Genomic DNA, 27,540 nt, shown 5'->3' with positions numbered 1-27,540 from the left:
CACTCACTCATCCCCACAATACGTCAAATAACATCACAGAATATGCAACATATTTCTGCCTACCCTCTGTAACTCTACACTGGGGTCGGAATTAACAGCATTAGCACAGAAACGCGGCAAACGGTGCGTGAACTAGATAATTGGGTACACTCATACGGCATCAGCATCGAATGTCCTGTCTGTTTGATAATGGTCACTGACATGCATGGTCCGGTTTGGATACAATGCGGTATTGCGTTTATTATGTAAATTATTTCTCAGTGCCCAAAAGGTTGGAAAGACTGCGAGTACTGCGTAAAAGAGGATTGGTCTAAGCAAGGCTTACCCAAATGTATAAGATTAGACTAGATCATTCGAGACAATATAACGCCGAAAGAAGAACCTTATTTTGTTCCAGTCGTTTTGGTACCAGTGTGGGCTATGGTTTAGTCATTATTTTTATCTGTCTATAAAGGACATAGAAAATTACCAAGCTAAAAATATTCACCCTTACTATTTTATGCATAATAGGATTTGTAACCTAATAGTCTAAGCTGAATTTTCAGCAAAATGCCTACAATTAGTGACTAAAACTAAACGTATATTAATTTAAGCGATGCACATTAGCGCTTAAAACTATGCAGTAAGCTTCGCGGTACCTGCACACACACACACATATATACACACAATTAGGGCTAAACATTAACGATGCAATCGCTATGCGACGTTATCGACAGAGTACTGTCGACAGGAAAAATGTTTGAGAGCTAGATTTACTTTTAAAATAATTTAATATCATAATCACAATTTCTTACTTATATATTATTCGAAAAAAACCCCATAAGAATTAACAATAAAAAAGCTAGTTTTGTGAAAGCAGTAATGGATAATGCAATATACATGTCCTAAATCATATATCTAATGCATGAACAGACTTCCTGCCGTATTCAAGAACGTCATTGACGTCATCTCTGTCATTATCAAGCGGAATATAGAGACAGAAAAACGTTTCACAACCTTTCTTTAAACCCCAGCTTTTTAAATGACTGTTTTATATAATTATGCCAACCATACAGTGTCTGTCCATCCGAAATCCAGCTCCGGCCGCGCACTCATATTGAAATTACCGACGTAATCCTACACGCGTTGCGGTCACATTTCACTGCTAACACTACAAGATATATGCAACGCACACTAATATGCGAAAACAGGATACATTTATAAATAGGGTAGGTATTTATTTATTTGAATAGACGGTACAACACCGGTATTAGGGTTATTTATATAATTTTTAAGTGTTAAATTACTTGACCTTTTAAATGGTAGAAATTAAGAATTAAAAGTCGTTTTTTTTTGTATTGTATGGTGTTTAAAATTCGAGGATTCATATAGCATATTCTGTATAAAAAATGTTGATAGAAAATTACTAAAACTACGTGAAAAAAATGTCCAATATATGTAAAACTTTTTAAAATAAAAGTTGTTTGTCATAATGTCATCTCAATATTTTATAGAATAATCCAAATACCACTTTTACATTACCTCTATATTAATTGTAGTAAAACAGCCATTTGTCTGAGTAAATTGCCGAGAAAACATACGAGTCACAACATTTTCTAAATCGCTTACATCCCGAGTATATTAAAAAGCACCCTTTCAAAATCGCAATTAGTTATACAAAACTGTCAGGGCCCTGCTAACGAATGTTTAGAATCAGGAATACAGAACATAAGAAAGTAGCTGGAAGTGCCACATATTCAACCCTTTTGCTGGAATTACTTTCGCCAAAATTAGAAAGAAAATGTTTTTATTTGTCACAGTGACATCAGACAGAGGTCTAAATGAATTATTAAGTCGGTTTCTAGTTCTCGGCGTTTTATAGTCTACGTGCGAAAATGGCAAAAGAAAATGCACAACGTCAAAAATGTTATATACCAAGCTTGATCGACATCTCCTAATTTTGCCATGCTCGTAGCCTGACTGGCACTTCCATCAAGTTTCCTGTTCCGTGGCCGGGAATGACCGAGCGCTGACTTGCACGTACTGCTTACTAAATGAATGTTACGCCGAGTTTAATTCCAGTAATGAATGGTACCTTTAGGTGTTTAAGTCGAATTTCAGGGATAATTGTAGGGTGTGGAAAACATTTTAAGTTATTGTAATTATGGGCGTCCACACTGTGGGATAGGCCTTGGTATGTGTGGTTAGCAAAAAGATTTATTTCCGGATTTTTTGCTTATGAAAAAAATAAAACTGTTTTGACAAAGTTAATGAAAATTTTAATTTTTAATTTGTGTCTGGTCGAAAGCAATGGTATGTTCTTAAAAATCGATCAATCCAGACTCACTATGTTATAAAAATACAAAACTAAGAACATACTAGGTCCTATGACTGCGTAACACATTGTATATACCTAGAGTACGATGGTAATTGTTTGGATAAAATCTACAAACGCTAGAACATAACTTTTTCCGGATCGTTGCGTACACGTGCCGCGGATACTAAACACAGCTGTCGTGCGAAATAAACACTAAGGTACGCTAAATGCTATTTAGAATTTTACTAGACATTATTTTTTTAGAATTTGATACTTTTAAGGGTGCTTTTGCTTTGGCAAAATAGGAATGTATTAGAAAATATGTTTGAAAAGATTCTCTATTCCGAGTATTTTAATAATTGAGTTATTGCCCGGTTATGTATTTGGCGCTCTAAATATTTTGGTGCGTTATTTATCGAAAATTCATGTTACGTTGCAACGGTAGCTACAAATAGTTTTTACCCAAAATTCACGTCAAAAACTCAAACCTAACACAATCCAATGAACCAGTCGAAATTACGCCGGCGGAATATGTTGACTCGACAAAAAAATCTCCGTAGACTAACCAGGATAAACAGACCTGCCGTCTAAAAGAAGGCTTGGGAAACGCAGGGTCAAGTCAATGTGGTCATGGGACAGGGAGGCATTTGGTAACAATATCGCAATTTATCAAACGAGGCACATTGTTGCGCCCCTCACGGAACAGCGCAACCTGTCTACCTAACAAAACAACACGTGTACACTACAGAAGGTTAACAATTTATGTTTATTGGTGTTGGCCTTTATAAAAGATAAAAAAATATTTTTTTGAATTTTTCTCTCATACTTTGGTCGTCCTGATTTAAACCGTAACTCCATACAATTTTTTACTACCTAACACACACGATTTTTTTATTATGATTTTTAATCTGACCTTAAACAATACATCGAGGCACATGAAAATATTCCTACTATGTGCAATAATGTTGTACGCTACTTCATCATACTATAATAGAGCTATAACTGTCAAAAGTTATTTAAAAACTTGTTTAGAACTTTTACCAGTATTTAAGTAATGTAATACAGTAGTCCTACTTATTTTTCTCTTGCCATGGCATACATCTACATACATGCATTTGTACAGGGTCGGGTATTTGCAAGATTTTTTTGCATGTAATATTTTTTCTTGTACAGATTTATCTGAGATGTTTTTATGCGTTATAAATTCATGGTAAAGCGGTGCAGGGTTCTGTTTAATTTTATTACTGGCTGAGATTTTCTTCAGGAAATGAAGGCAGTAAATAAGTTACGCAATAAATATTTTTTCTGTGGACCTATTTTTGATAGGTCGTTTTCTTTAAGTATTATCGACGTATAAATATGTTTTTCAACCAATCATTTAAAATAATATTAAAAATATAAATACCTTGTATCTTCATACACTCTTGTCAAGATCATTGAACTTAAATGTTTTCGCATTTTTTTTAGGAAAGATATACATCATCTTGTTAGGTAAACATTAATCCCATTTGCAGGGGGGAAATTAAACATCCCAAAATTCGTCTTTCACACTTCGCCCCATTTCGTCCCTGTGTTTACTAAATGCCGCGCAGGTGATGTTTTTATTAAAAATTTTCGTCAGCCCCGCTCGAATCGAAATTAACTTTGGCTTGTTTGTGCTGCAAACTACTTGTTTTTTTTATAAAGGATCTACTGACAGGAGTAATTTGGAGTTTAATTAAATGTTTTATAAAAGGTTTAATTAAAATACTGAGGTGCAACGGTCTGTTTCAGTCTGGGCACTTAGTTAACAGACAGACGGATTTGTTGGTGTTTGTGCTGAGACAATTGTAGATTTGAAGTTGACTGGACTTAAGACGATTCAAATAGATACTTTATTTTTTCACTCAATGTAGGAACTAAAACTGTGAAATAATGATTAAATATGAAGTATCCCACATAAACATAAAACAGCTTCCAACACATGATGAAACCCATTTCTGATTACCAATAAATAAGACTCAATATTCTGTACTCCAGAAATAACAAGTAATTTCAGTGTACATAATAGAAAATAATAATATACATTAACCAAACAATACTAAGTATTTGTCCTTTTTTCGTAACACCAAACAGCCATATACCTAAATGACATTGAACCAATTTCTGCTTCGGTCCTTTTATCCTTCAATATTAGACGCTGTTATAATAATAGTGGGTATTAAGACACGTAATATTTGTCCGTCTGGCTCGCTGCCATCGTCTAGTTTTCCCAATTTCTGTGTCACCCCTAAAATGCGTAGATACCTAAATCCTTAGGCCGTCTGAAAAAGATACGAGAAAATACAATTTTCACAATCGGAGAGAAAACATCTTATTGTGTATTTTTAGGTTTTGTAGGACATAAATAACTGAACCTATGCTGGACATTATCAATGGGCACACAACCACTAAATGGTGTATGTATATAATGGTATTGTATGGAATGTTAAAGAGACCTAAATACTTCTTTGCGGTCTCAAAGATAACAATAATATATTTTGTTTAAGAAAGCCTCAGATAATAAGAAAGGCCGGCCTTGGAACTGACTGGAACTCTGTTCACTCGACTCATCAAACTTTCCCATTACTAATACAAACTTGGAAAAAATCCCTATTCCCTTGCGGCAAGGGACGCCGCAAAGGGTTCGTAGCGACGAAGGACAGAATGTTTATTGCACGTAAATAGTGCAAGTTCAAGCTATTTTTTGTTTAGGGTATAAATTATGCAATGTATATAAAAGAAGTTGAAATTCATTTTGTATATACACACAATAAATCATTTAACACAATTTCTTAAAAGGCAAAAGAATCGTAATATCATCAAAATCGTTTAAAAACAAAATTGTTAAGTAAAACAAATCCCTGGCGTACTTATACCAAGTAAAATTTGCAAAAAAAGATCTTATGATTATAATTCCCCATCCAATTACAAGTCGATTGAACATTGATTTGGCCGCCGACTTCCAACACACTTCATTAGATACAGCACAAAAGCGATGCCGATCATAAAAAAAATAACAAACAAATTAGTACCACGGAACAAATAAGGAACGAGAGACAATATTACAAAAGAAAAGAATGGAGACGAGGTTTCAATAATAAATTATCAAAGGGAGGTGGGGGCGCCCAGGGACGACACCTCCCGGCGTCTTCCTTATTGTCTGTACTCGACTTTACGTGGGCGCACAAGGCACTTGCGGCGAGAGGGACACGCATTATGATATATCAGAAATATGGATCTGAAAAAAGTTGGTCATATCCCATTTGAAACCGTGTAACCCCAAGGCTAAACAATTTGCAAGTCACTTGATAAATGTTGCATATTAATTTGAGGCCGAAGATAGAAGATGTGAATAAAACAAATAGTTGCGGCGTTGTACAGTAATTCTCATGCTGAAACTGAAATCAGCCTAACATATATTTCAAAAGCTGATTTGCTCTCCGAACCAAGTATGATCATGAATCGCTTCTACTCCATACTTAGGCCAACCATACCTAAGTACGCGTTCACGTAGAACTTTTGTGATACAAAATTAGCGTTAGGAATAAAACAAAGAAATCGCCGAAGGGGATTCAAACAGGGTCGTTTTAATCAGCATCATGTGCGTCACTGGCTGGAAATGATTTTAAATTTTGAATACAAGAAGTCCTAACTCATATAATTCAAGAACAAATGGCAGACTTGGAAAGTAATTTCAACTTTGTGATGTTTTCGACATTTTTACCAAGGCAAAGTCGCTGAAGATTAGTCAGACCGAATAAAAGATAAGAGAAAAGCAGACCGTTTGTTGTGGTAACATTGAAAAAGGTTTAAATAAATACTGATATTAATAATATTCAATTGTGGTTTTTCTTTTTCCAAAAAATCATCACAGCATCACAATAAAACCAACTTCAAAACAAAAAGATTAATGTTAAAACAAAACAAGAATTTCCACACTTTTTATGGTAATGATCGTCTGAAACAAACGAACTAAAGTTTCCGATGTCCCTGGTATCGACAGCAACCTCGAAGTTGACACAAGTTTATGATGAATAGACTTCCATTACTTGAGTAACTGTTGCAAATAGTTGCTTTGTTCGGAATTGATTACCGTTAAATATAGTTGTGCATGAGAAGGAAACTGTTGCCAAGTTTTTGTTTGAGATCATTTCACTTTCAGGACACAAACTTTAGACATTGGTCTTATTATGAAATAGAGATAATTTGGACATACTAATGGATTAATGTTCAAGAGGTTTGATACAAAATATTGTACTTTCTTTTTCTCCAATTTTGTTGTAAATTGTTAAAATATTTTATCGAAATTCGGAGGAGGCTGAGCGAAAAATTTTTATTCGGGAAACTTACATTTTCCGCGTAGTCAAGAGTCGATGATAATAAAAATTTCTCTCTAAAACAAAAACAAATAATTTCAATATTCGCCGGGCATTCTCTATCATCGTTATTATATTTATTTGAAAATTTTCCGCGCCTGAACGTCCGGTATTTCTGTTATTTAGCGCGAGCGTCTTCGCTCCCATTCGAAGGGGAAATATTTAATAAAAACCCGATTTTCTTTGAAACGCCCCGCGATTTTAACGTTCCTCGCACAAGTTATTGTTCATAATAGATGATGGATAAATTTGAATTATTTTTAGACGCGCCTCAAATGTCTATTGTCGTCGCGAATTAGACATTTCAAGTATTCTTTAAAAATTAAGGTGTTTTATTTTTATATCAGCCTGTTAGGTATTTCATAATTACAGACAAGGAATTCAAGAGACATTCGTTGAAGCGAGTGATGAGACACTTTTACTTCAATTTGAGAGGTGTTTTAGGCCCACGATATTCTTAAAATATAATATCTTAAGTAATTTCACAGCTGCCGCATATTTCAAAGTTCAATTCCCAAAATAACCTTCACGAAAATATTTGAGTTTAATTTTGTACAAAGACAAAATGTTCCTTATTAGCACGTAAGATAATTTTCACCCCGGAAATCTAATTACTGTTTACAAGAACGGAGCCGCGGGCCCAACTATTATATATCGTTTAATTAAAGAGAACAAGAAATAAAGCCCCCTGCGAGGCTGTTAGCGACTCCTCCGCCGGATAACTAGCTAAATAACATTAATTTAATATTTTTTGGCTGCTGTACACATAATTAACAAGGAATTTCATTCGTTCATTTAACGCCTAAATTTTGGTCCCATGTTATAGATTTGGATAAAACATACCCACTATTTTCTTTACCTGAATTTTTGTACAAAACCGATTTCGACAAACTACACAGAACAAAGAAAGTACTTTATTTCTATGACTACACATAAATCCCCTGAAACAGCATGATAGTATAGGTAAGTATATGACCATTTCATCTCAATATGCCTGGATGAAATGACGCAGAACCTAAGTGGAGCCGGGGTAAAAGTGATCAATAAAATACTGTCGTTGCCTTGAAATAATGTAGCTACATGTAAGAGGTCTATCGCAGGGGTCATGGTCGGCAGACACTGGTGAACAGCGGCAGGGGGCTAAAGTACCGATGCTAGGGCTGCCAAAAACTAAAAGAACAATGGTTTTAGTTGAACTTTTTTTAGACAGCGTTGAAATTAATTAAAGGCAGTAAAAACCAAAATGCAGAGCTAACACTGACACTTTAAAAAAACCGTTCTACAATTTAACTTTTTACTTCAAACGCCACAATGGTAAATATAAAAAAAATGTGATTTTTTATGAATGTGAGAATTATATACGTTTTTTGTAAGTTGTGGAAGTCAAGGATATTTCCAATTTGAAAGTAATTCCGGGGTTACGATGTTACTGCTACTGAAATAGGAATTCTGAAGTAATTTATGAAGCAATATAGCACTATCAATGATACTCGTAATTTGCCGAGTTAAGTACAAAATTACGTAACGGGTCTCAAGGGTATAATGTAAACGGTTTTTCTTTGTTAATGGGACACTTGAGTCATATTTAGTAGCCTTAATTGTAATAGGCAGACGAGAAAACAACGATGACGCCATAGCTATGGTTAAAATTGTATCTGCGTATAAACGCACAACTGAAAACAAAGATCAGAAAAATAAAGCATTTTTCATTTAAAAGAATCAGATCTATTCCTTATTAATTTCGAACTTTAGGGTACCTACACCTACACCTCCACCCACATTTGAGTAATATTTTGCGTGGCAAAACGCACATTTCAAACTAATAACAAGACAACTTATTAAATGTCCAGGGAAAGGGAAAAAAGCAAGAAAAATAATACATATAATCCTTTTCAGCGCTCCATCCGGGTAAAAACTAATCATGAACATTAGGGTTTAACTATAACAAGGGTAGGCATATAATTGTGTGGTCAAGGCTCGCATCCTATCACTCGAGAGACCACAGACCGCAGCAAACCACTTCAACCTATATTACAGCCACCTGTCCAAACGTTCAGACACAGGTAAAACCCAAATTACTTTGACCAACCCTAAAGTCATCCGTTAAGAAAGGGACAATTGAAATCTACGGAACGCTAGTACCTTTTATCTGTAATGGGGAAGACAGGACGGTCTAATGTCTGGACATGCGAGTTTAACTTAATGATTGGTTTAGTAGCCCTCGCAATGGACATTCGATGAGGGTGCTTCGATATTTTCCCTTGTTTTTACTTTCCTTTGGGCAGGAGTCCATATTATTTTAAGCTAGCATTTTGTTATCACTTAATTATTTTGTACTTATTATTTGGTTATTTTTTAACGTTTTAAGAACATTATTAGAACATCTATATATATGTATTCCGAATTTTCTTTTCGATTGTATTATTACTATATCTTAAGGAAAAAATGAAAACATAAAATGTTAACACGGAATGTCTCCAATGATGTCACTTTCCACAGAATCACTTTCGTTATCTCTAAAATCTGCATTACTCGTATATTCATTCTATTTATTTTAAAAGAAATTACAAAACTAAGAATCATGTATAATCGTCTCGTTTTAAGATTTTACAGACAAGGCAACGATACAAGACGTAATGATCAAAATTATATTTAAGATAATTAGTTCGGGAATAGGGTCACTGATAATAAACAGCCTTAATATTCTGAGCAGTACATCTCTAACAAAGTTTGACTTCCCTTCCTGTTTAATTATTAAAACAATCCTTTTAGGCTTAAAATCTTCATTACAACTGGACCGAAGTATGAAGTAGAAGAACAATGTTTTAAAACATTTAAACATAATGCTGCATTTAAATGTTAACAGGAGATTTTGAGGCTTGTCTATATTAACCAGATTTTCGTCTTCAACAGGTTTATAAATATCGTTTTTGTGATAGAACATCTAATCTCTGGTAGCTGGATAGAAGATCAAATTTTAGTATTGGTTCTAAATTGTATTGCTAATCTAACCGAATAGGGCTTAGATAATCCTACTACTATTATAAAGGCGAAAGTTTGTAAGTATGGATGTATGGATGTTTGTTACTCTTTCACGTAAAAACTACTGAATGGATTTGAATGAAACTTTACCACAATATAGCTTATACATCAGAATAACACATAGGCTACAATTTTTGAGGTTTTAAATGTGTCCTGAAGTCCACGCGAACGAAGTCGCGGGCAAAAGCTAGTCATTCATATTAGTTGCCTTAATGTTAGGAATTCTGGACTGACAGCAGTGAGGGTTAGGATTTTACCTTAAATAGAGGCAAGTATTTTTTTTTTGCAAATAGGCTTTTATACAGACTGCTAGAACTTTATTGTACAATGTTGACATTCAAAGAGAGGCATATGTATGCGACGATATTGGCGGTTCGACTAGTTTTGGAATCAAATGCATCTATCCTACTTAGGATATATACACCGCATATGGGTACTAAAACAAAACAATACTATGTAAGACCATTTTAAGGCGCGTTAAAAGCTTCGCTAGTCAGTTGCAGTGGCGACAAGAAAACTATTTTGTATCACAAAATAAATTCTTATCTACAGGATTACTATGTAAGTGCAGTTTCCTCTTATCGGGACCATTGTTATGTAAGTACGGCGCAGTTATGGTCAGAACTACATTGTCATAACTGTTACGACTTACTGCAAAGATGGCGATCTATTTTGAACGGGAAAGGATTTTTCGTCCAATAATAAACACTACAGTTCTTTCGTCAATGCAACGTCTTTAGTATTTTTTATAACTATTGTGTTATAAAGTTAGCTATATGTAACTCCCACGTACAGTCACTACAAAGAAAGATAGAGTTCATATCAAATTGTGAGTATCAAGTTTAAAAAAAAAAAAGTTTGGCCATTTCAAATATTCCTCGATCCCAATAGCTGGTGTGAGTGGGCGCTTAAACCGGAATTCATTACACAAACGGAATTGACCCCTGACAGGTAAATTACAATCTTAATCGACTTAATAAAACAATCCAATTTGACCCTAATATCTAAAGCCGTAAAGACTATAAGGATGATAAAACAAAACGTTGTTTAGACGTAAATAGGGTACGGAATAAATAATCTTAAACTCATCTTGTAAGTCGGCGAATTTAATTTCGGCGCTTTTAATAGATCGTCTTTGAATTCGGGGAAATCAGCTTTTGAAAAATTTAGCGAATTTAGTTAGAATTGTTGTTTCATCCAGTTCGTTAATACAATTTTTTTTAGTAGGTTCCTACGTTACATTCTTGTTTCGGCGTTCAGAAAATGTTTCTCCTTCAAAACATTTTTATTAAATACTTGACATTTTCAGCAAAGTTAACGCGTTTTTTGTGCTCATCAAATTTCGAACAATATTTTGTTGAAAATGAATATAAAAATCAGTGTAAATAAGCGAGGCACAAAAGAAAACATGTTTTTATAGCTTTTAAATTATTCAAACATTTTGACTCTTCTTCCTGTATCTATGGCAAACTATAAGAGAAACAATGTTAAAGCCATTAACGAAAATTTACTGACACCCGAGTAGGTACTAGTTGTTACCCCTGAATTCACTAAATCACCAGTTTTCATTACTCTCCCCTACGATTTGGGGACTTAAACGATTTATATATTTTCATAATATTCCATGTATTGTTGGAATAAATGATACCCTCAGGAGAAAAAAGTGATAAAAACCCTCATGTCATGAATTTCATATTATTTTAATTTTTGGCCTCAAAAAATAAGATCTTACTTAACATGAAGAAACTATAAAATAATTATACCTAAACGATCCACTTATTTCATAGCAAAGACTTAATAATTGGTTCTGAAAATAAAATGCCCGTTGGCATTTTCAGCAAGCCCTCAACTACAGTACCCAGATGAAAAAACGGTACATTAGACCAAAAGCTCCTAAATCCAACATCCAATGTTTAGCAACAGTAAAGTAATAATAAGGATTTAACATTTTAATGAGAAAACGAAAGGTGTTTAAAAATACAGACACTTCTAAAAACCCCAAACTTTCCAAGTGACCTCAAAACAACAGCTTTATAAAATCAGAACACTTGAGGACGGTGCCTCTTGTGCCGCAGACACGGTCCCTTCATTCAAATGGTAGAGCTAGATAAAAGGTGTCCTTATATTAAGACACTGGTCACGTAAAACTCGTTGCGAGTGGCTCGCTCCGCACGATATTAGGGAAAGGGGCGCTTTTTTAACTTATATTACCCCCAAAAACCCATTTTGTCTTCACCAGTAATAAAATAAAGCCCCTTTATGGACAAATTATGTGACGTTTATTAGACCGTTTGAGTTTAGTTAAAGACTTGCATCCGATTATTGTAATAAAGTGGACTTTGTTGCTACACTAATAAGAAATCCCGACCCCTAACATTGTTATTAATATAAAGATCTTAACTGTAACAAAAAATAATACCAGCAAACAAGAATAAACGAATAGCAAATTTAATTATTTTTGCTTGAAAACCAAACCTAAACTATTTTATGAGTAAAATAACATTTTCAATTTGTATAGACTAGAACAAATTTTAGGATGAACGTTCAATGGTGTTCAGAAATGCTGTGTTAATATTTGTTGGTAAAATGGTAATAAAATTTTGAAACGTGAGTTTGTCCTGCATATAGTTGTGAGGCAGGCACCCACTCAATCGAGTCAGACTTCGTTCAGGTACTAAGTTCCATTGCGAGGACATTTGTAAAGGAGAGATGGCAACTTGACAAGATAATAGATGTAGAATGAAATCAATATGTGACACAAAAGATAACAATATGAAGTTATTTGCTACAACTTGTACGCTACAGAAAATGTAGTTTTCGTAGCTAATCTCACGGCCTACAAAATTTCGTATTATTTACAAAACGCATTTATAGAACCTTGTATGTTTACCAACGGAAAACCGTTCGTTAATAAACAAGGAAGAGAAAATTCTTCCGTCTCTACATCTAAGCTTCATTTACAATAATTTTGCGCTAACATACTTCGAACATTCGAGACACAAAATGCGCCATCAAAAAACATCGCAGGGTAGGTGCGTGGATCTCGTTACCTCCCCGGAAATTAATGTTTCCTACCGATAGCTCCGCGAAATATTCACATAAATTATCTTCTCAGGTAGTAGAAGTACTGCACGGAGAATGATAAATGATTAGAACCAGTTTTTGTCTCTCACATTTCATACATGGAATGGACTGTTTGGTGCTAAGTTTGAGAGAGCAGCAATTGTAATATTCGTTAAGGTTTTTATTATAACAGTTTGATATTAAGCACGAATATTTATATTTTAGAGTTTTTATCAAATAATTTTTTGTACTTTAAATGAAAGTAAAAAAAAAATGAAAATAAACAAATGATTTTAAAGTGAATGCGAGTTGGTGCCAAAATCTGCTCTATTATTATCTAAGCATCAAAAGCTACACCTGAACAAATAAATCGTCTTATAGAACCATCAACCATAATCCGCTTTCAAAGAAAACCTTTTAGTCTTTATCGTTCCAAATTTACATGTCAATGTAGCTACACGTCATTGCAGCGGGAACCGAATCTCAGTCACTAAAGTAGTCGTCCAATGATAAAATTTAACATTTCGCCTCTACTTTATGACACGAGCGTTGGAAAACTCATTTTGTCATAATAAAGTCAAGTATTCGAATTCCCGTCGGAATTTGTGTATTTATTTTATTGCTATGAAACAATTCGTAATTTCAGTTCTGGTGATACGATATGATCTTAATGTAACAAAGGCCTTTTTATATTATTTTTTCCTTTTGATAGCTAGGTTGGAATAATTTAGTAATCATTTTCTACTTTTCGACATCTGTATTTTACAAGACAATATTTGTAAATAAGCCTTGGATTCTTAACAAGACTTGCCTATCCACCCGTTTTACCCAATTTACCGTTTTAGAGTACAAACCATTCCATTTAGTTTCCTTACATTCTGCACATTGTCAACAATGTAATTAGACTATTCGGTTTGATACAGCTCTAACCACGCGAAACCTCGCTGAAAGCTCTAATACCCAGCCATATAACGACAAAGACCTCCAACAATTCTAAGCGCAGGCAATATAAGCGGAACTAAACCCGTACTCTGGAAATTAGACAATCAGCGGGAAACACAAAGGCTTCACAGAAAATAATACAATTTTCTTCTCCAGAACGAATTGATTTATTGATACATAAAATACAAAGAAAGAATGACAGCAGTCGGAATAAGAAATAATCATTGGAAAGCGAAGTTGTGAGGTCTCCGATGAAATAAGGCTCTTTACAGATATTACCGAACGAAAAGCGAAGAAAAAAATATCGCATCGACAAATAAGCGAGACGGTATAAAATGAATAATCGGGCATTACGAGAGCTTTCGTACATTTATTCGTCTGTTTATTCAGTTTGGCGCTGGGGCTGCCAAGTTGCCAATAAAAACATTTTCATAGCTCGCATTAAAACACTGGCGAAAGTGAACGCCCTCAAATAATCAATACAGAAACCCTCCATGGCGGGAGTCGCCGGGCGCAGGTACGCGCCGCACCCCGCGCCGCGGACGCCGCCGCCCCGCCAGCACCCCGCCGCCGCCCCGCCGCCGCCCGCCGGTTCCGCGGTCATAGAATAGACAGACAGACGACTGTGCACTAGTTCGGACGTCAATATTTTATGGCGGGCGATGGCGTGGGCATTACCGCACAGGTGCTAAAACGGCAACTTCGTTAATATGTTCCTACTAGAATTGAGAATGACGGCGGCCCGCAACTGACTGTAAGTTACTCCTGGTGTTACGTTCAGTATTCAGTTTTATATCCTGTAGCATGCGCTAAGATATACAACTAATAACTGGGGTTAGAGACTCCCTGAGGACTGACGTAGAACGTACCATGTTTTTGGATGAAACTAGTTAGTATGTAGATGTTTTAGAACTCTGCATAATGTATGGAAGCATCTTAGATCTTATCGGAATAGATTCTAGACTTGTTCGTGGTTTGAGAAAAACACCTGAATCATTCGCTTGCCTTCTGAGCGCAGCCTTTCATTTTCCTCAATGGATGCAACAGTTGTTAGTATACTACCCGACAAGTGTACTGACGATGTTAACGCTTATAACTACTATCAAAAAATATATTTGAATACATTCCTTCACGATCTTCACAAGGATGGGACGACAATAAAACGAATAAAATATCAGGAAACATTCCACGTTTGACCTTACCATGGCAATTTGGGAGTATGCATGATTTGGTAGAAATATAAGGGTAGTTTGAACTTTATGTATAACTAGCCAAGTAGGATAGTCCAATTGAATAAGTTTCGACGTAAATAATGTGAAAAAATGGAATTTCGCTATTTCCGATCAAAAGTTACGTCATAATTAAGTTTAACATCTGCCGAAACATTTTATATTCTATGAGCAGCATCCAGCCGCCATGCTGTCTAAACCGATTGATGCGCCTGAATTTTGTCCGTGAAACAAATTTCGTTTCGTTTCCAATGCGCTTAAGAGCTTTGCCGAGGTGGATGACCTTTTTATTTACTTAAAAAAGTACTTCCAGGTGGAAAGCCCCTTTTTCAGTTAAGTCTCATGGGGACTTAAAATTTTCAGACTGAATTTTTTTTTGCTGAAATAAAGTAAACCATGTTTAATTTAATATCTGAATTTAAATCTCACTAGCTTGAAACCGGTATTTTTGTTGTTTATTTTTTTACTCGCTTCTCCTACAGTTCAAGAATTTCATTAACATAGGACTCTACAAAATGCATAAAATTACAATATCAATTACAACAAGTACAGTGATCACGTAGATAACACATAAATCAAAACAGGTATTCCATACCTTAATTTCAGCGTCCGTAAATAAATCTCGTCAATAATATTTAACTAGGGCGGCTATTCGGTAACATCAGTGTCGGCCGTGCGCTTGAAGTGTATGGTTGTGTCAGAAAGTGCATTGAGGGAGAGTGCAACGTGTCATCTGCGAGATCACTACGTATGTATTTTTAACCAATCAATTATGTATTTATGCAAATTTAGTGTTGATTTATTTTTTGGTAATTTTTTAGCTATTTTTATGGCGGTTATTGAACGTGATAGGTGATCGAGACGGCGTGGTCCGACGCTTGGGGTTGTTGCGCATCCCCACCACGAGGTAGTAACAGGTCGTTTCGAGGCAGTTGTGATCGTGTTTTCGCGCACTCGAGAAGCTTCCAAGCATTTGTTTTGTTTTCTTTTGTTTCTCTTTTGTGCTAGCGGGTGACACTGGAAGATAAAATCTAGGTAATATTATAATTTTAGGAGATTTATGCACTCACATTATATACCCTAGTCAGCGTGTTTAGGAAGGCTTCGTTTCGGCGTTCGGGTACAATTTGGGTTTCCTCGCCATCTTTGTTTGTGCGAACGTAAATTGGATCCGTCCTGATTTATTTCACGTAATCGAGATTGTCAACTTTTAATAAAAGTGATTTCGATTTGTGTGGCTTACGTTTCGACAGCGGGGTTTCAAGATTACAAATTTGAAGTTTTCTTTTGAGATACTTGAATTTCCCTGATTTTGTTTTTCATTTTATTGACAAAGAATGGATGTTGGGAAGTTTGTCATCTCGTGTTTTTGGTACAGTTTTGTGGCAAGCTCCGCGGTTGCCATGCGCTCTCCATAGATGCTGTTATTGAGAGTTCGCGTTATACGCCCTTATGCGTTAGGGTCGCGAGACAACGGACTCGGCTCCGCCACGGGTACACATAGACTTATTGATTGCGATTGATTGTACTTGCATTGCGTTATGAAATTTTAATGACTATTGGACGTCCAGTACTAGTTTCGTAGTTCTAGTTGTTTTTATGTGAGGTTTCGGTCATGAAATAGTTTTGATTTGACTAACCGTAGGCTTGTAAATATATTATGGTTAATGAAGGTTATGATTAAATAAAGTTGTTGACTTTTATAATACAAAAATGATATGGAACAGTTTCTCAGTCAAGTTACGTCGTGATTATATTAGTGAACATTGTTTTTTGTATAAGAAGTTTGAAAAAGACAAAAAGGTAATAAAGAAAATAATTTTGTTAAAGGTACAAGATGGCACAAAGGTCAGACGTCCACATTGCGCGTTGGCTTGAGGAGGATCGTGAGGAAGACTTTATCGACGGACCAGCCGGTTCTGATGATGGTACGGACTATGTTGAAGAGGTTCTAGACAGTTCTGGAAGTGAATACAGCAGCGCATCAGAAGAACCTGCTGACGTCGATGATCTTGACTGGGAGACAATCTTCAATGTAATAGAAGGACCCAGCTCTCAATACTATCTAGGTCTTGAAGGCACAAAATGGATGAAAGAGCCGATAGAAGCAAGGCTAATCCTTCAAAGTGACTATAACGTATTCATTCAAGCTGGACCCCGAGACTACGCTAGGACCAGGAGAACTCCCTCAGAATGCTTCGATCTATTCTTCGATGAAGACGTTATCTACATGATTACCAAATTCACCAATGAACGTATCATTAAAGAACAAAAGAAGTTCGCCAGGGAGAGAGATGCGAAGCTCACCGATGAGGTGGAAATATATGCACTTTTAGGAATTTTGTACTTAAGTGGAAGTACAAAATCAGGGCGAGAAAATTTCTTGCAATTATTCGATTCCAAGAGAGGAACTGGAATGGAAGCAATATATCTTACAATGAGTGCTCAAAGATACAGGTTTCTAATGAAGAATCTTCGTTTTAGCGATTGCTCAAATGAGCGTACTTCGGACGATAAGTTGTCACCAATCAGGATTTTGCTGCAAGTATTGATAAACAATTTTCAAAAACATTATACTCCAGGTCATGAAATGGCGTTGAGCCACACAATGATACCTTTCAAAGGAAGATGTGGATTCCGTCACCACGTGCCGAAGAAACCATTTAAGTATGCACTAAAAATGTTTAATTTAGTGGATTGCTATTATCCGTATACTTACAATTTGGAACTTTATTTGGGTGAAAATCCAGGGCCTTATGACATAGGTTATAGCAAATTAGACACTATGGTTCGAATAACTGATCCTATTCAAGGAGAATATCGGAATTTGACTTTAACTAACTATTTCACATCACTGGAGTCTGTTGAAATGCTGTTTGATAAAAAAATTACAGCGGTGGGCTCAATCAAACCAACTAAAAAAGAAGTTCCTAGAATATTTAGAACGGTTAACGACAAGATGTTGTACAACTCGCTTTTTGGTTTCGGCCATGCCGCTACCTTGGTTCAATACATTTGCAAGCCCGATAAGGCCGTTCTCTTGCTGTCATCTAAGCACAGTGATTGCTCCATTGATATGAATTCTGGCCTTACTTTTAGGCCTGATATAATGACTTATTACAAACGCACTAAAAGTTCTGTGGAGGTTTTGGAGAAGCTTTGTGCTAGAGGCGATGTCACAAGGAATTCCCGTAGATGGGCACTGACAGTGTTTTTCCGCCTGATGAATATAGCTGCTGTAAATGCGCTATGCGTATATACTATCAATAAGAGGCAGGAGCGAGTTGTGCGCCGTGAGTTCCAGATAGAGATGGCTCTCAGTATGATTAGGCCGATGATACAGAGGAGGATGCACTCTGATAACATACCGAAGATTGTGAAGCAGAAAATGTGTGAGTTTCTAAATGTTCCGATACCGATAGATGTTGAGCTGCAAATTGATCTAACTGATCACGCGACCTGCACCAGAACTGGGCCAAGAGGAAGATGCCATGTTTGCCGACGCGCACGTAGCAACAAAACAACTCGTGAAGTTTGCGCCTCTTGCAATAGATTCACTTGCTTCGCACATAGCAAATATGTCTGCAATAATTGCTATGGCAAGTAAATCTTTTTTATTTATGTCCAGCCTCGGTCAGATCCGACCGCTGGGCAAAACCCTCCCCATAATAATATCGAACTTAATACTTTTAATTATTAACTTTATCAATTAACATGATATACTACGAATTGATGTAATTGTGATTTAACGGGCCAACGTGATTTAAGGCTTTGGCCTAAACTTTAATATTAGAAATATGATAATCGTATAAAATACTAGTTAACCACTACAGCGTTGTGCGCGTTTTAAGACTTTATGATACTCATATAATCTAGTTTAGATTTTCCGGAAAGTAGTGACTTCCCTTCAGTGAAGTTTATTAAATAACTCACTGTTTTTAGCGATATCTTGAGTAAACTCACATTTTGACTTATTATATTAGAGTAGATTAGCGTGTATGTTAACGTGATTTACTAATAAATACAGTTCGAAACTATTTGTTATTTCAATAACCCTAACCACCCTAACGACTAACCTGTTCTCTGGCAGAATTTGGATCACTACATAATAACTAAACCATACAAAAACCAGATCAATACCATACAGAATGAAAAAGCATAATTTCAAAGATACGACAGCAAAGAAACACCTGCAAAATTACCCTATGCAACAAGTAAACGAAAAATACACAATAATATGAGAAAATACGAGGCATCGTTTTCCCAACACATAATAAAGACACTTAGTTCAAAATTAGGTTCATGCAAAAACACAGCTTACGCTAAAGGAATAAAGTTGAATATAGCGCTAACTAAAACTGTTAGAGTTCGAACTTGTTTAATTAATCATCTACGTTAGCGGAAAATCGAGCCGTTTGCAAACAAAATCGTCAAAAAAGTTTGATGGCTGACAGAAATTTTGACAGCGGCTGTCTATCTGCGTTATTCGCTATTATTACCTCATTATACTGAATGTCAACATTGTTCTCGAAGCTTACGTGCAAAATGGTAGCTTTATCTAGGAATTTAGTACCTTAAACGCAAATCAGCTTTGTGATTTGTGAGCCTTAAACTTATAGGTAAACTATTGTAAGATTTAGCTTCTACATATACCATATGAGGATTGAAGATCGCAGTCATCGATTGTTTAAGAGAATTTCTTAGATGACTTTTCGGAACCATAATCTTAAAACTAGTAGTATATAACCAATGTTAAAGTTTTACATTTTCATATAGCCTAAACCTAGAATTACTTAGAGTTCTCTATCTTTAGTGATATCTGGCCATGTGTCCGTGTCTGATTAGATCATCATACCAACTGGAGTGCGTACGATCACGGAGGAAACACCGTCGTAGAACTTTAATAAAATTATTAAAGCCTGCAAATACTACATAGATAAAATTACATCAACTAGTAAAAAAAACTGTATTAAAAAATAAGACTGCGTAAAAAACGACAATCAAAAACTAAAACGCAAATTATTCAGCCAATTAAGTTGAAGCTAAAGTATTAAAGTAAAGTTAGCGAAACCAATTTAAACGGTTCCAAACTGAAATTTCTTCGACTTAAAGTAAATAGTAGGCCATCGTTGCGATAAATTTCATCAAATTACCCAATTTAATTAATAGGAGAAACCGCGAATACCTTTGTTCAGTAATTTACGCCGAACCAATAAATTCATCAGATAACTATAAGTTTAAACCACATTGTTTCTCGAACAATCGAGAACTGATCAAGTTTGGTAAAAGATAAACTTAAGATATCGGTAACATCTGTTTACTGATTAGCAATACTGTCAAACATGTCTAACTGTTGTTAGATTAACTAACTACAATAGAAAATCTATGTTTAATTCTTAAAAACGTAGTTTGTTGTGTAATGTCTCGCTTTTTTAAATTGAAAAATAAAACATATACGTTCTTGATAATGATGTAGATTTGTTAACACGAAAGAGTTTTTAATCAAGGCAACAAATTAAGTACTAACTAACATGTATTTTTGCCATTAACATTATAGTCATAAGCAATCAAGACTGACAAACATCAAAATAAAGCTATGAATGTAAAAAAAATAGGCAGCTTTATATGACCATTTTACTATGTAAACACTAAAATGGTCCAGTAAAATAAATAATCAGTACGATCCAATGATTAATATCTGCAATATCTAGTTTGGGCATGAAGCTTGCTATAATTAATGAGTTTCGGATGATAATATCTGCATTTCATCAATTGACAATCACAACAATTTTATGGTTATAGATTTTCAATATTTGCTACCTACATTTGTCTCTATTCAAATTTATAACTACAAGGTAGATTTTTTTTGTATGAATGACCTTTCAATGGCGTTCTCAAATAGCAACCCAAAAATCGCCAATAATCTGACTGGATACGGAAACTTATTTAAGCACACTTTAAAATAGTGCATGAGCGTACTGAAACATACAAAAAATATGTATAAAAAACATAAGTTGAAGAACAGCCTCGTTGACCAAGCAAACAAAGACAATTCGTATTTATCTCTTCATCTCGCTACGCAGTCACCTTCTTATTCAGACACACCATTATATCCTCGCTATCAGCACTAACTAACGTTTATGCGAGGCCCAAACTGCCTTACTCTAATTAAGATTAAAACACACTAAATTACCGGGTCATTTTTAAGCCTATGCTATAAATTAATAAAAGCCGGGTCCATAAAGTGGCCCACGTGCGAAGGCTTTAGCTTCGGTCATTCATTAAAACTTACAACAATAGACTCAGATAGGATATAATTCAATAAGCATCTCGAACCGGCCTGCAACTTGCGCTATATTTTACATCAATGAATAGAGATGTGTTGGCCCCTACCACGAGTGATGGGGGCTTAGGGTATTACGAATATACTTGTCTTTTAGTACTTTACGAGATGCACTTACAGGAAAACTTTGTATTTGAAGACATGGTAAGAGGTATCTATTTTTCCTTTATGAGATGTACAACAATATGTGCTGGGGACAGGTTTCTTCCTATGTAGGGAAGGTTTAAAAAGCGATCACCACGCTAGCTCAACGCGGGTTGGCGATTACATGCCGAACTTAATGGAAAGGTGCCTTAGAGCTTCATCACTAAAAGTACCAAAATGTAAGACACTAAAGTAACATAGACCAGCACTTGAGTGTAAAACACGTTGCTACCAAAGATTTGGTTTAGGCAGACAAGGTTTACCACATGTTACCACGTTCACGAATGTTTTAGTCATGGGCTACATTGTGGAACAGATATCTGAATCTACTGGAAAAGCGGTCGTAGATCTAAATTTTATTCATGTAACTCAAAACTGAAAGAAATAAAAATGGTTCTATTTTAAAGAATAAAATAGTTTTCGCTTAAACAATGGTACTGGCGAACATGTTACACGTTATTACTATGTTAGGTATGATCCCGTTTGTGCGCTAAAAGTTCAGAAACTGCTACAGCATACGGCTCGCCAATTTAGTGAATTTCATTTCAGCGCGTTAGAACTTAGCTTTTGTTCGTGTACGCGATGTAAAACGCATTATTCAGGTGGTCTCCCTAATCAAATTTAAAGTTGGCATTGTGGGAGCAGTTCCTGGACAGCCATGTTGAACTGCCTTCATATGCTTTGTTTTACGTAATATTTGAAGCCTGTGAGTCGTTTACAGTCATAACTTTGATGATAAAACATTTAACAGTGAGCCGCCGATTCAACCATCACATACTGAACTATTTCATTGCAATGTTTACGTTACTTATGTTACTGACATTTACTGTAACTACCTTTCAGCTCCTTTTGTACTTGCTTAACCCACATTATCTATAGTGACCCCTAAAGTAGACCGTCCATGAACATTTGGACAAGTAAAGGCATTTTAAACCAAATAGATTTGGCAACATAAACACATATTCTGCTAACAAGGTCTGCGGTAACCTCACGTACTTGCTTAATCCCGCACGCCGGCATTATAAATACTATTAGGTACCCCACCTCAAAATCCCCAGGGATCCGTACCCCGCTTGCAATTTCCCCCGAAACTATCCCGCATTAATCCCCAACTCCGTAAAGGTTTTTATTATGAGGCTATGACGAAACAATTGGAATGAAAGGATCCCTTTTGGCCTTTATATGTGATGGTTACGGGACCTAAAAAATAATAATAGGAAATATGAAGTTGCAATGAAATTTTGTGACGCCGTGTGTTAGTGTCAAACAGTTTATTTTTATGACAACGAACGCAGGCGCGTCACGTGCCGGGCTTACTAAATGATTGTTAGAACATGTGTTGTAAACGAGAAAATTCGTTGGTAAATTTCAGAGGACTATTTTCCAACAATTTCGGGCCTGATTTTTGTATAATGAGATAAGGCTGACATTTTTAATTTCATTGATATCGAGTAAAAAGGTATAATTCTTTTTTAAATCTGAAAAAAGCTCTCAATCTTACGGTGCTAAAAATTTCATACACGAATTTGAAGCTTTCAAGCTAGTGTGTAGTTTCTAGTCATCATAATATTTTTGCCTATATTTACAGTATAATTGCTTTCAGAAACGATCGGCAACAATAATGTGTAAGATTTTATTATTCCTTTTCCGGCTCATTGCTAAGGCCCGGATTAAACGAACCGATGGTATATGGACTATCAAACGCACAACATGTTCCGTTACCCATGACAAAGTTACTACGATTTTTACTAGCCATCTCTATACACAGTAATCTCTGTAACGTTCGAAACAAAGGCAGGGTCGGAATAATATTTTTATTGATATCAAGAGCACCGTTAAGCCATTTTAAATAATGTATGATCTTTTTAGTATTCCCCCAATGGGGAGTTTTTTTCTGTATTATTTCCGTTGGTTAATCCTAAGAGATATATGGGATTCTTACCCAACTTATGGGGGATATCAATGTTATACAAAAATTGCTTCTTCGAGTTTTAAAATAACCTGTTTTTTATTTATTTACCGTCAAGGTAAATAAAGGAGGTTTGCATCTCAATACAATTTTCTCTGAATAAAAACAAAGGGGAACGTCTTTCACTTTTCATTATATCGTCCAACAAAAGCGTCGATCTAGATCAAAAAAAGGAGCAAATTAAGTGTAAACAAAGATGATCACGGTTCATTTCGGTGAGTGCTTTACAAATAAAACATTCATGCAGTACAGTTAACTGGATCAGCCGGCTCCTTCACTTAAACACCGTATTATTTGGCTCACGTTCCTATTTTACTCAACTGACTACAGGTGGAGCCACGGCACACCTCGGCAATATTTTTCCGTCAACTCCGCATTTATATGATAATGCGTACCTTAGCACGAGGTTCGGTACTGATCCGGCAAGTTCCGAAAATTCCCGAACTCGTAAATCTAATTTCAGTGCCCACCTAAGTTGGAGCTCATATTTGCCGGCAATTCAGAGTCGCCTTTTGTTTGAGATTCGACCTTAACTTCAAGTTATGAGTAGTGATGTTGTGTTTGTTGATGTGTAATTCGATAAATTCACGATAATAGTTCGACTATCGATATTTATCGACGTCGATAGCGGGCCAATAAAATTTTATTGTAGCGATAGTGGCGCAGACGATAGCGAAAGGAAATTGACAGTTTCAAAGTCCCAATACAGTGAAACTGTGTTAATAACTTTGCTCGGTTGGAATGTTCCATCTAGTTTTATACGCTTTTATTTTAGAAATGCGCTGAATGTTTGGACACAAACAATTCAAATTTATATAATAATGCCCATTTGGATCCATTATCACAGGCTCAGTGACCAACGTGATAACGATGCCGTTTATTATGTCAGTAAAACTATTAAACCTAAATATCTTTTGTGCAATGTTTGTATTGTTATAATTTAGTTGAGCAGATTCTAAGTAAAGCGAATTTCAACCACAAATATAACCCGATGAAGATTAAAATTAAGCCCCACCAAAGATCAGCATAATAAAATTAAATAATATAGGCGTATTTTTTTTACATCTCTGTAAAATAAATTATATAACCTATCTATTCCTTCTAAGTATGTCGATCTAAAGACGTGCAACACTGACGTTTTTGATTGCGCGATATTCTGGTTTAAATGTGTATACTTTGTGCATTCAGAATGCATTCCTTACGGAGATTTTTCGATACACAATGTCTCTATAAGTTATAACAGAGTAAGACAAAAAACAACTGATTAGGTATTTTCAAATACTTGAAAAACATAACACTAAAATTGTTAAGACATTTCTTTTAACTTTTTCAAATGTTATTCAAAAAGATGGAACACACTTTTTTATGAGTTATTTTAAAATATTATTTTAAAACCACAAGGTGAAAACAAAAATATTTATACATTTTCTTTTAAAACCTAAAGGAAGGTAGACACTGGTTGATACTAAGCAGCCTGCACTTCCCTTCACTAAAAAGAAACATAAAGCAAAAAATCTAGTCGTGAATACTCTCAAAGAGATGTTGTCAGTTCAGCGAGCCGTTTACGAAGCACGTATAACAGATAAAGCATTATAAAACTAAGGAGAAGCGAATAAAGAAGTTTTCTTATTAGTTAGCTGACTGAGTAAGCACCTGCCTACCGTTGAGCCGGTTTATTGAAACCTTTTAGTAACGCTCAACACTTGTATCAAAATATTGGTCTTAAATAGATCAATAGGAAATAAATTTATAGTTTTATGTACTTGTTTCTTTTATAATTTTACTATAAAATTTTGTGTTGTTACTCATGCTCGATTATCATACATCAGTAGAGATACATCTGATTTATTAAAGTTAATTAAAAAGTTCCGTGTTAAATATTAACAAAGAATAACAAAGTATTCAATTATAGTATTTACAAAGGACTTATCAAGTCGCATCATGGGGGGGGAACTAAAAACAACTGAACAAACACATTCACATCTTAATTTGAGAGGGTCGTGCACACCCACACATGCAAATATTATGTCAAGACATTCATCATCGTAATTAAAACAGAAACAGATGCACGAGATGCAATTAAAGCAATCATCAACGCAGCGCTCCCTCTCAAAACGAACCTGATTTGTTTGCTCGAAGTAAACAGCGAAAACGTCAATATTACACACTTTTAGAGGTCCTTAAAAAGGGTTCTTTAAAAAAGAACTCCCTTCCACGCAAAATAGGAGTCTATAAGGGTTCGCGATAAATTACATTAAAGGCTAAATTAATTAAATACGGGAGAGACGCTACTGAACACTTGACAGAAGAAAAATCTAATCAAAATTCATAACTTAATAGAAGTGGGTCTAATTAGGGTGCGTTACTTAATGAGATAATGTTACTTTTTGCTTCCGACTCTCCTCTTCAAAGTGTGCAGTCTTTGTTAATTTTAGTAATTTATTTTTGAATTACTTATGCGGATGTACTTATGTTGCTTTTTGTCTGCTTTGCCTTCGGGCAGTTGTTTGCGGAGTGTGTTTTATGGATTGTAGAATCCATCAAGTACCTTTTGATGTTATGTAAGCTTACAGAAGATTTTTTCTGCTTGTTTTTTTCTTATGATATCGTCGAGGTTCTGTAAGTGATACGAATTGGCAATAACAACGTTGTTTCTATTTAAAGAATTATTTTGCAAAATGCGACACGAAAAAACCTTATTGTGATGATTTGTTGGAGGAAGTTCTTAGTGCAGATACTAAAAGATAAATGATCGTTATATAAACTTTACATCTTAAACTACACCTGGACACAGTAGAACAATGATTAAGTGCCAAAAACTGGTGTATTACAAAAATAATAAATGACAGACACAAAATACATTTCTCTTCGTCAGTTCAGTTAATCTAAGGGCCATTATTTCAAAGGTTCGATGTTTTTGACAGGCCCTTTGTGAACATTTTGGCCTATAGTTATTCCTCTCCCCCCGGAGTGATAAGATTTTTTTTCATTTACGTGTTACTGTGTTTATATTGAGTGACATTCAAAGGATTGTCAGAGACAGGTCTGCTTGATTTTCTGTTTGATAGATATGTCATTACATTTCATATATGCTGTCAAAGTGTAAGATTTGCTGAGATTATTTTGAAAACACATCATCATGGTTGTACAGTTTTGCTTGCATTTATATTAATCAAATGTGGTTTTACTAGTTTGTTGTTCCTGAACGTCATAGAGAGATAAGATTCAAAATTTATAACAGAAAATCTCGAATGAAATCATAGTCCCATCGTATTTGTACCTTTCCACGTTAAAACGGGTTTTACAGAGTTGTAATTGCAGCTTCAGTTTCAGTTTAGGAACAAAAAGTTCGTAGATTTTTTTCGGAACGACATGTCGGAATTTTCGCAGCAATTTTAATTTTCGGTTCACGAAATTAACGAAATCCCTAGTTTAGTCGGGACGTGTCCTCGGATTTTTCTACAGCATTTTTGGATGTCATCACTGTGCGGAGTTTTGTTAACTACGTGCTATGTTTCACAGTTTTATTTCCGTTCTGATTTTGGGTGAATTGAAATGAAGCAAGGTGTGACTGGGATGTGGAATTCAAATTAAATTTGTGGTCTCTACCCACGACAAATTCAAATTAACTCTTCCTTATTTGTTGATGCCGTATTTCAAATAACACAATATGAATTTAACTAGAATTTACTGCTCAACTGCTGGCATACACATAACATCATAAATCCACTTATGATACGAGTTTATCGCGGACCTCTGCTCTACCATACACTAAACCATCGGAAGCAATTACCATCAGGTGGGCCATAAACGAAACTGACTTGATCCTTCCAGAAAAATCCATAAAATCGGGCCTAACGACCGGTTATATCAATCACCAAACGACTTCAGCATCGAGTAATCTTGGGCTCATCAATAATGTGGAATCAGGGCCACCGGGCCAATGTTCTGAGCCTCAATCTATATTTTTGATATGTACTTTAAATGTTAAGATGTTGGAAATATCATTACTGTAGAAGAAGATGTAAGATGGGGGTATAGCTGAAATCAAAAGTCGAACTAACAGGCATTTTATATTTATTCTTCGCAATTTGTGCATATGATGTATCAATGTT

At 35.4% G+C, this 27,540-nt stretch overlaps 2 protein-coding genes across 2 annotated transcripts in view; one reads left to right on the top strand and one right to left on the bottom strand.

Annotated features, from left to right (window-relative positions):
• LOC113496159 (acyl-CoA:lysophosphatidylglycerol acyltransferase 1-like) overlaps nt 1-27,540 on the bottom strand; it is a 231,552-nt gene that overhangs the window by 12,672 nt on the left and 191,340 nt on the right. The gene's annotated exons all lie outside the window — the stretch shown is intronic.
• Nucleotides 15,503-19,023, top strand: LOC113496158. Its single transcript, XM_026875296.1, has 2 exons — nt 15,503-15,717; nt 16,800-19,023. The coding sequence occupies exon 2, from the start codon at nt 16,807-16,809 to the stop codon at nt 18,574-18,576; it is 1,770 nt and encodes a 589-aa protein (XP_026731097.1). The 5' UTR covers nt 15,503-15,717; nt 16,800-16,806; the 3' UTR covers nt 18,577-19,023.

This window comes from Trichoplusia ni, chromosome 7 (assembly GCF_003590095.1).
Source record: "Trichoplusia ni isolate ovarian cell line Hi5 chromosome 7, tn1, whole genome shotgun sequence".
Lineage (NCBI taxonomy): Eukaryota > Metazoa > Arthropoda > Insecta > Lepidoptera > Noctuidae > Trichoplusia > Trichoplusia ni.
The sequence above is the reverse complement of the archived record's forward strand: the minus strand, read 5'-3'. Positions and strand labels throughout refer to the sequence as shown.

Excerpts from the sequence above, each read along its gene's own strand:
- LOC113496158 (XM_026875296.1), top strand. The coding sequence starts at position 16,807 with ATGGCACAAAGGTCAGACGTCCACATTGCGCGTTGGCTTGAGGAGGAT.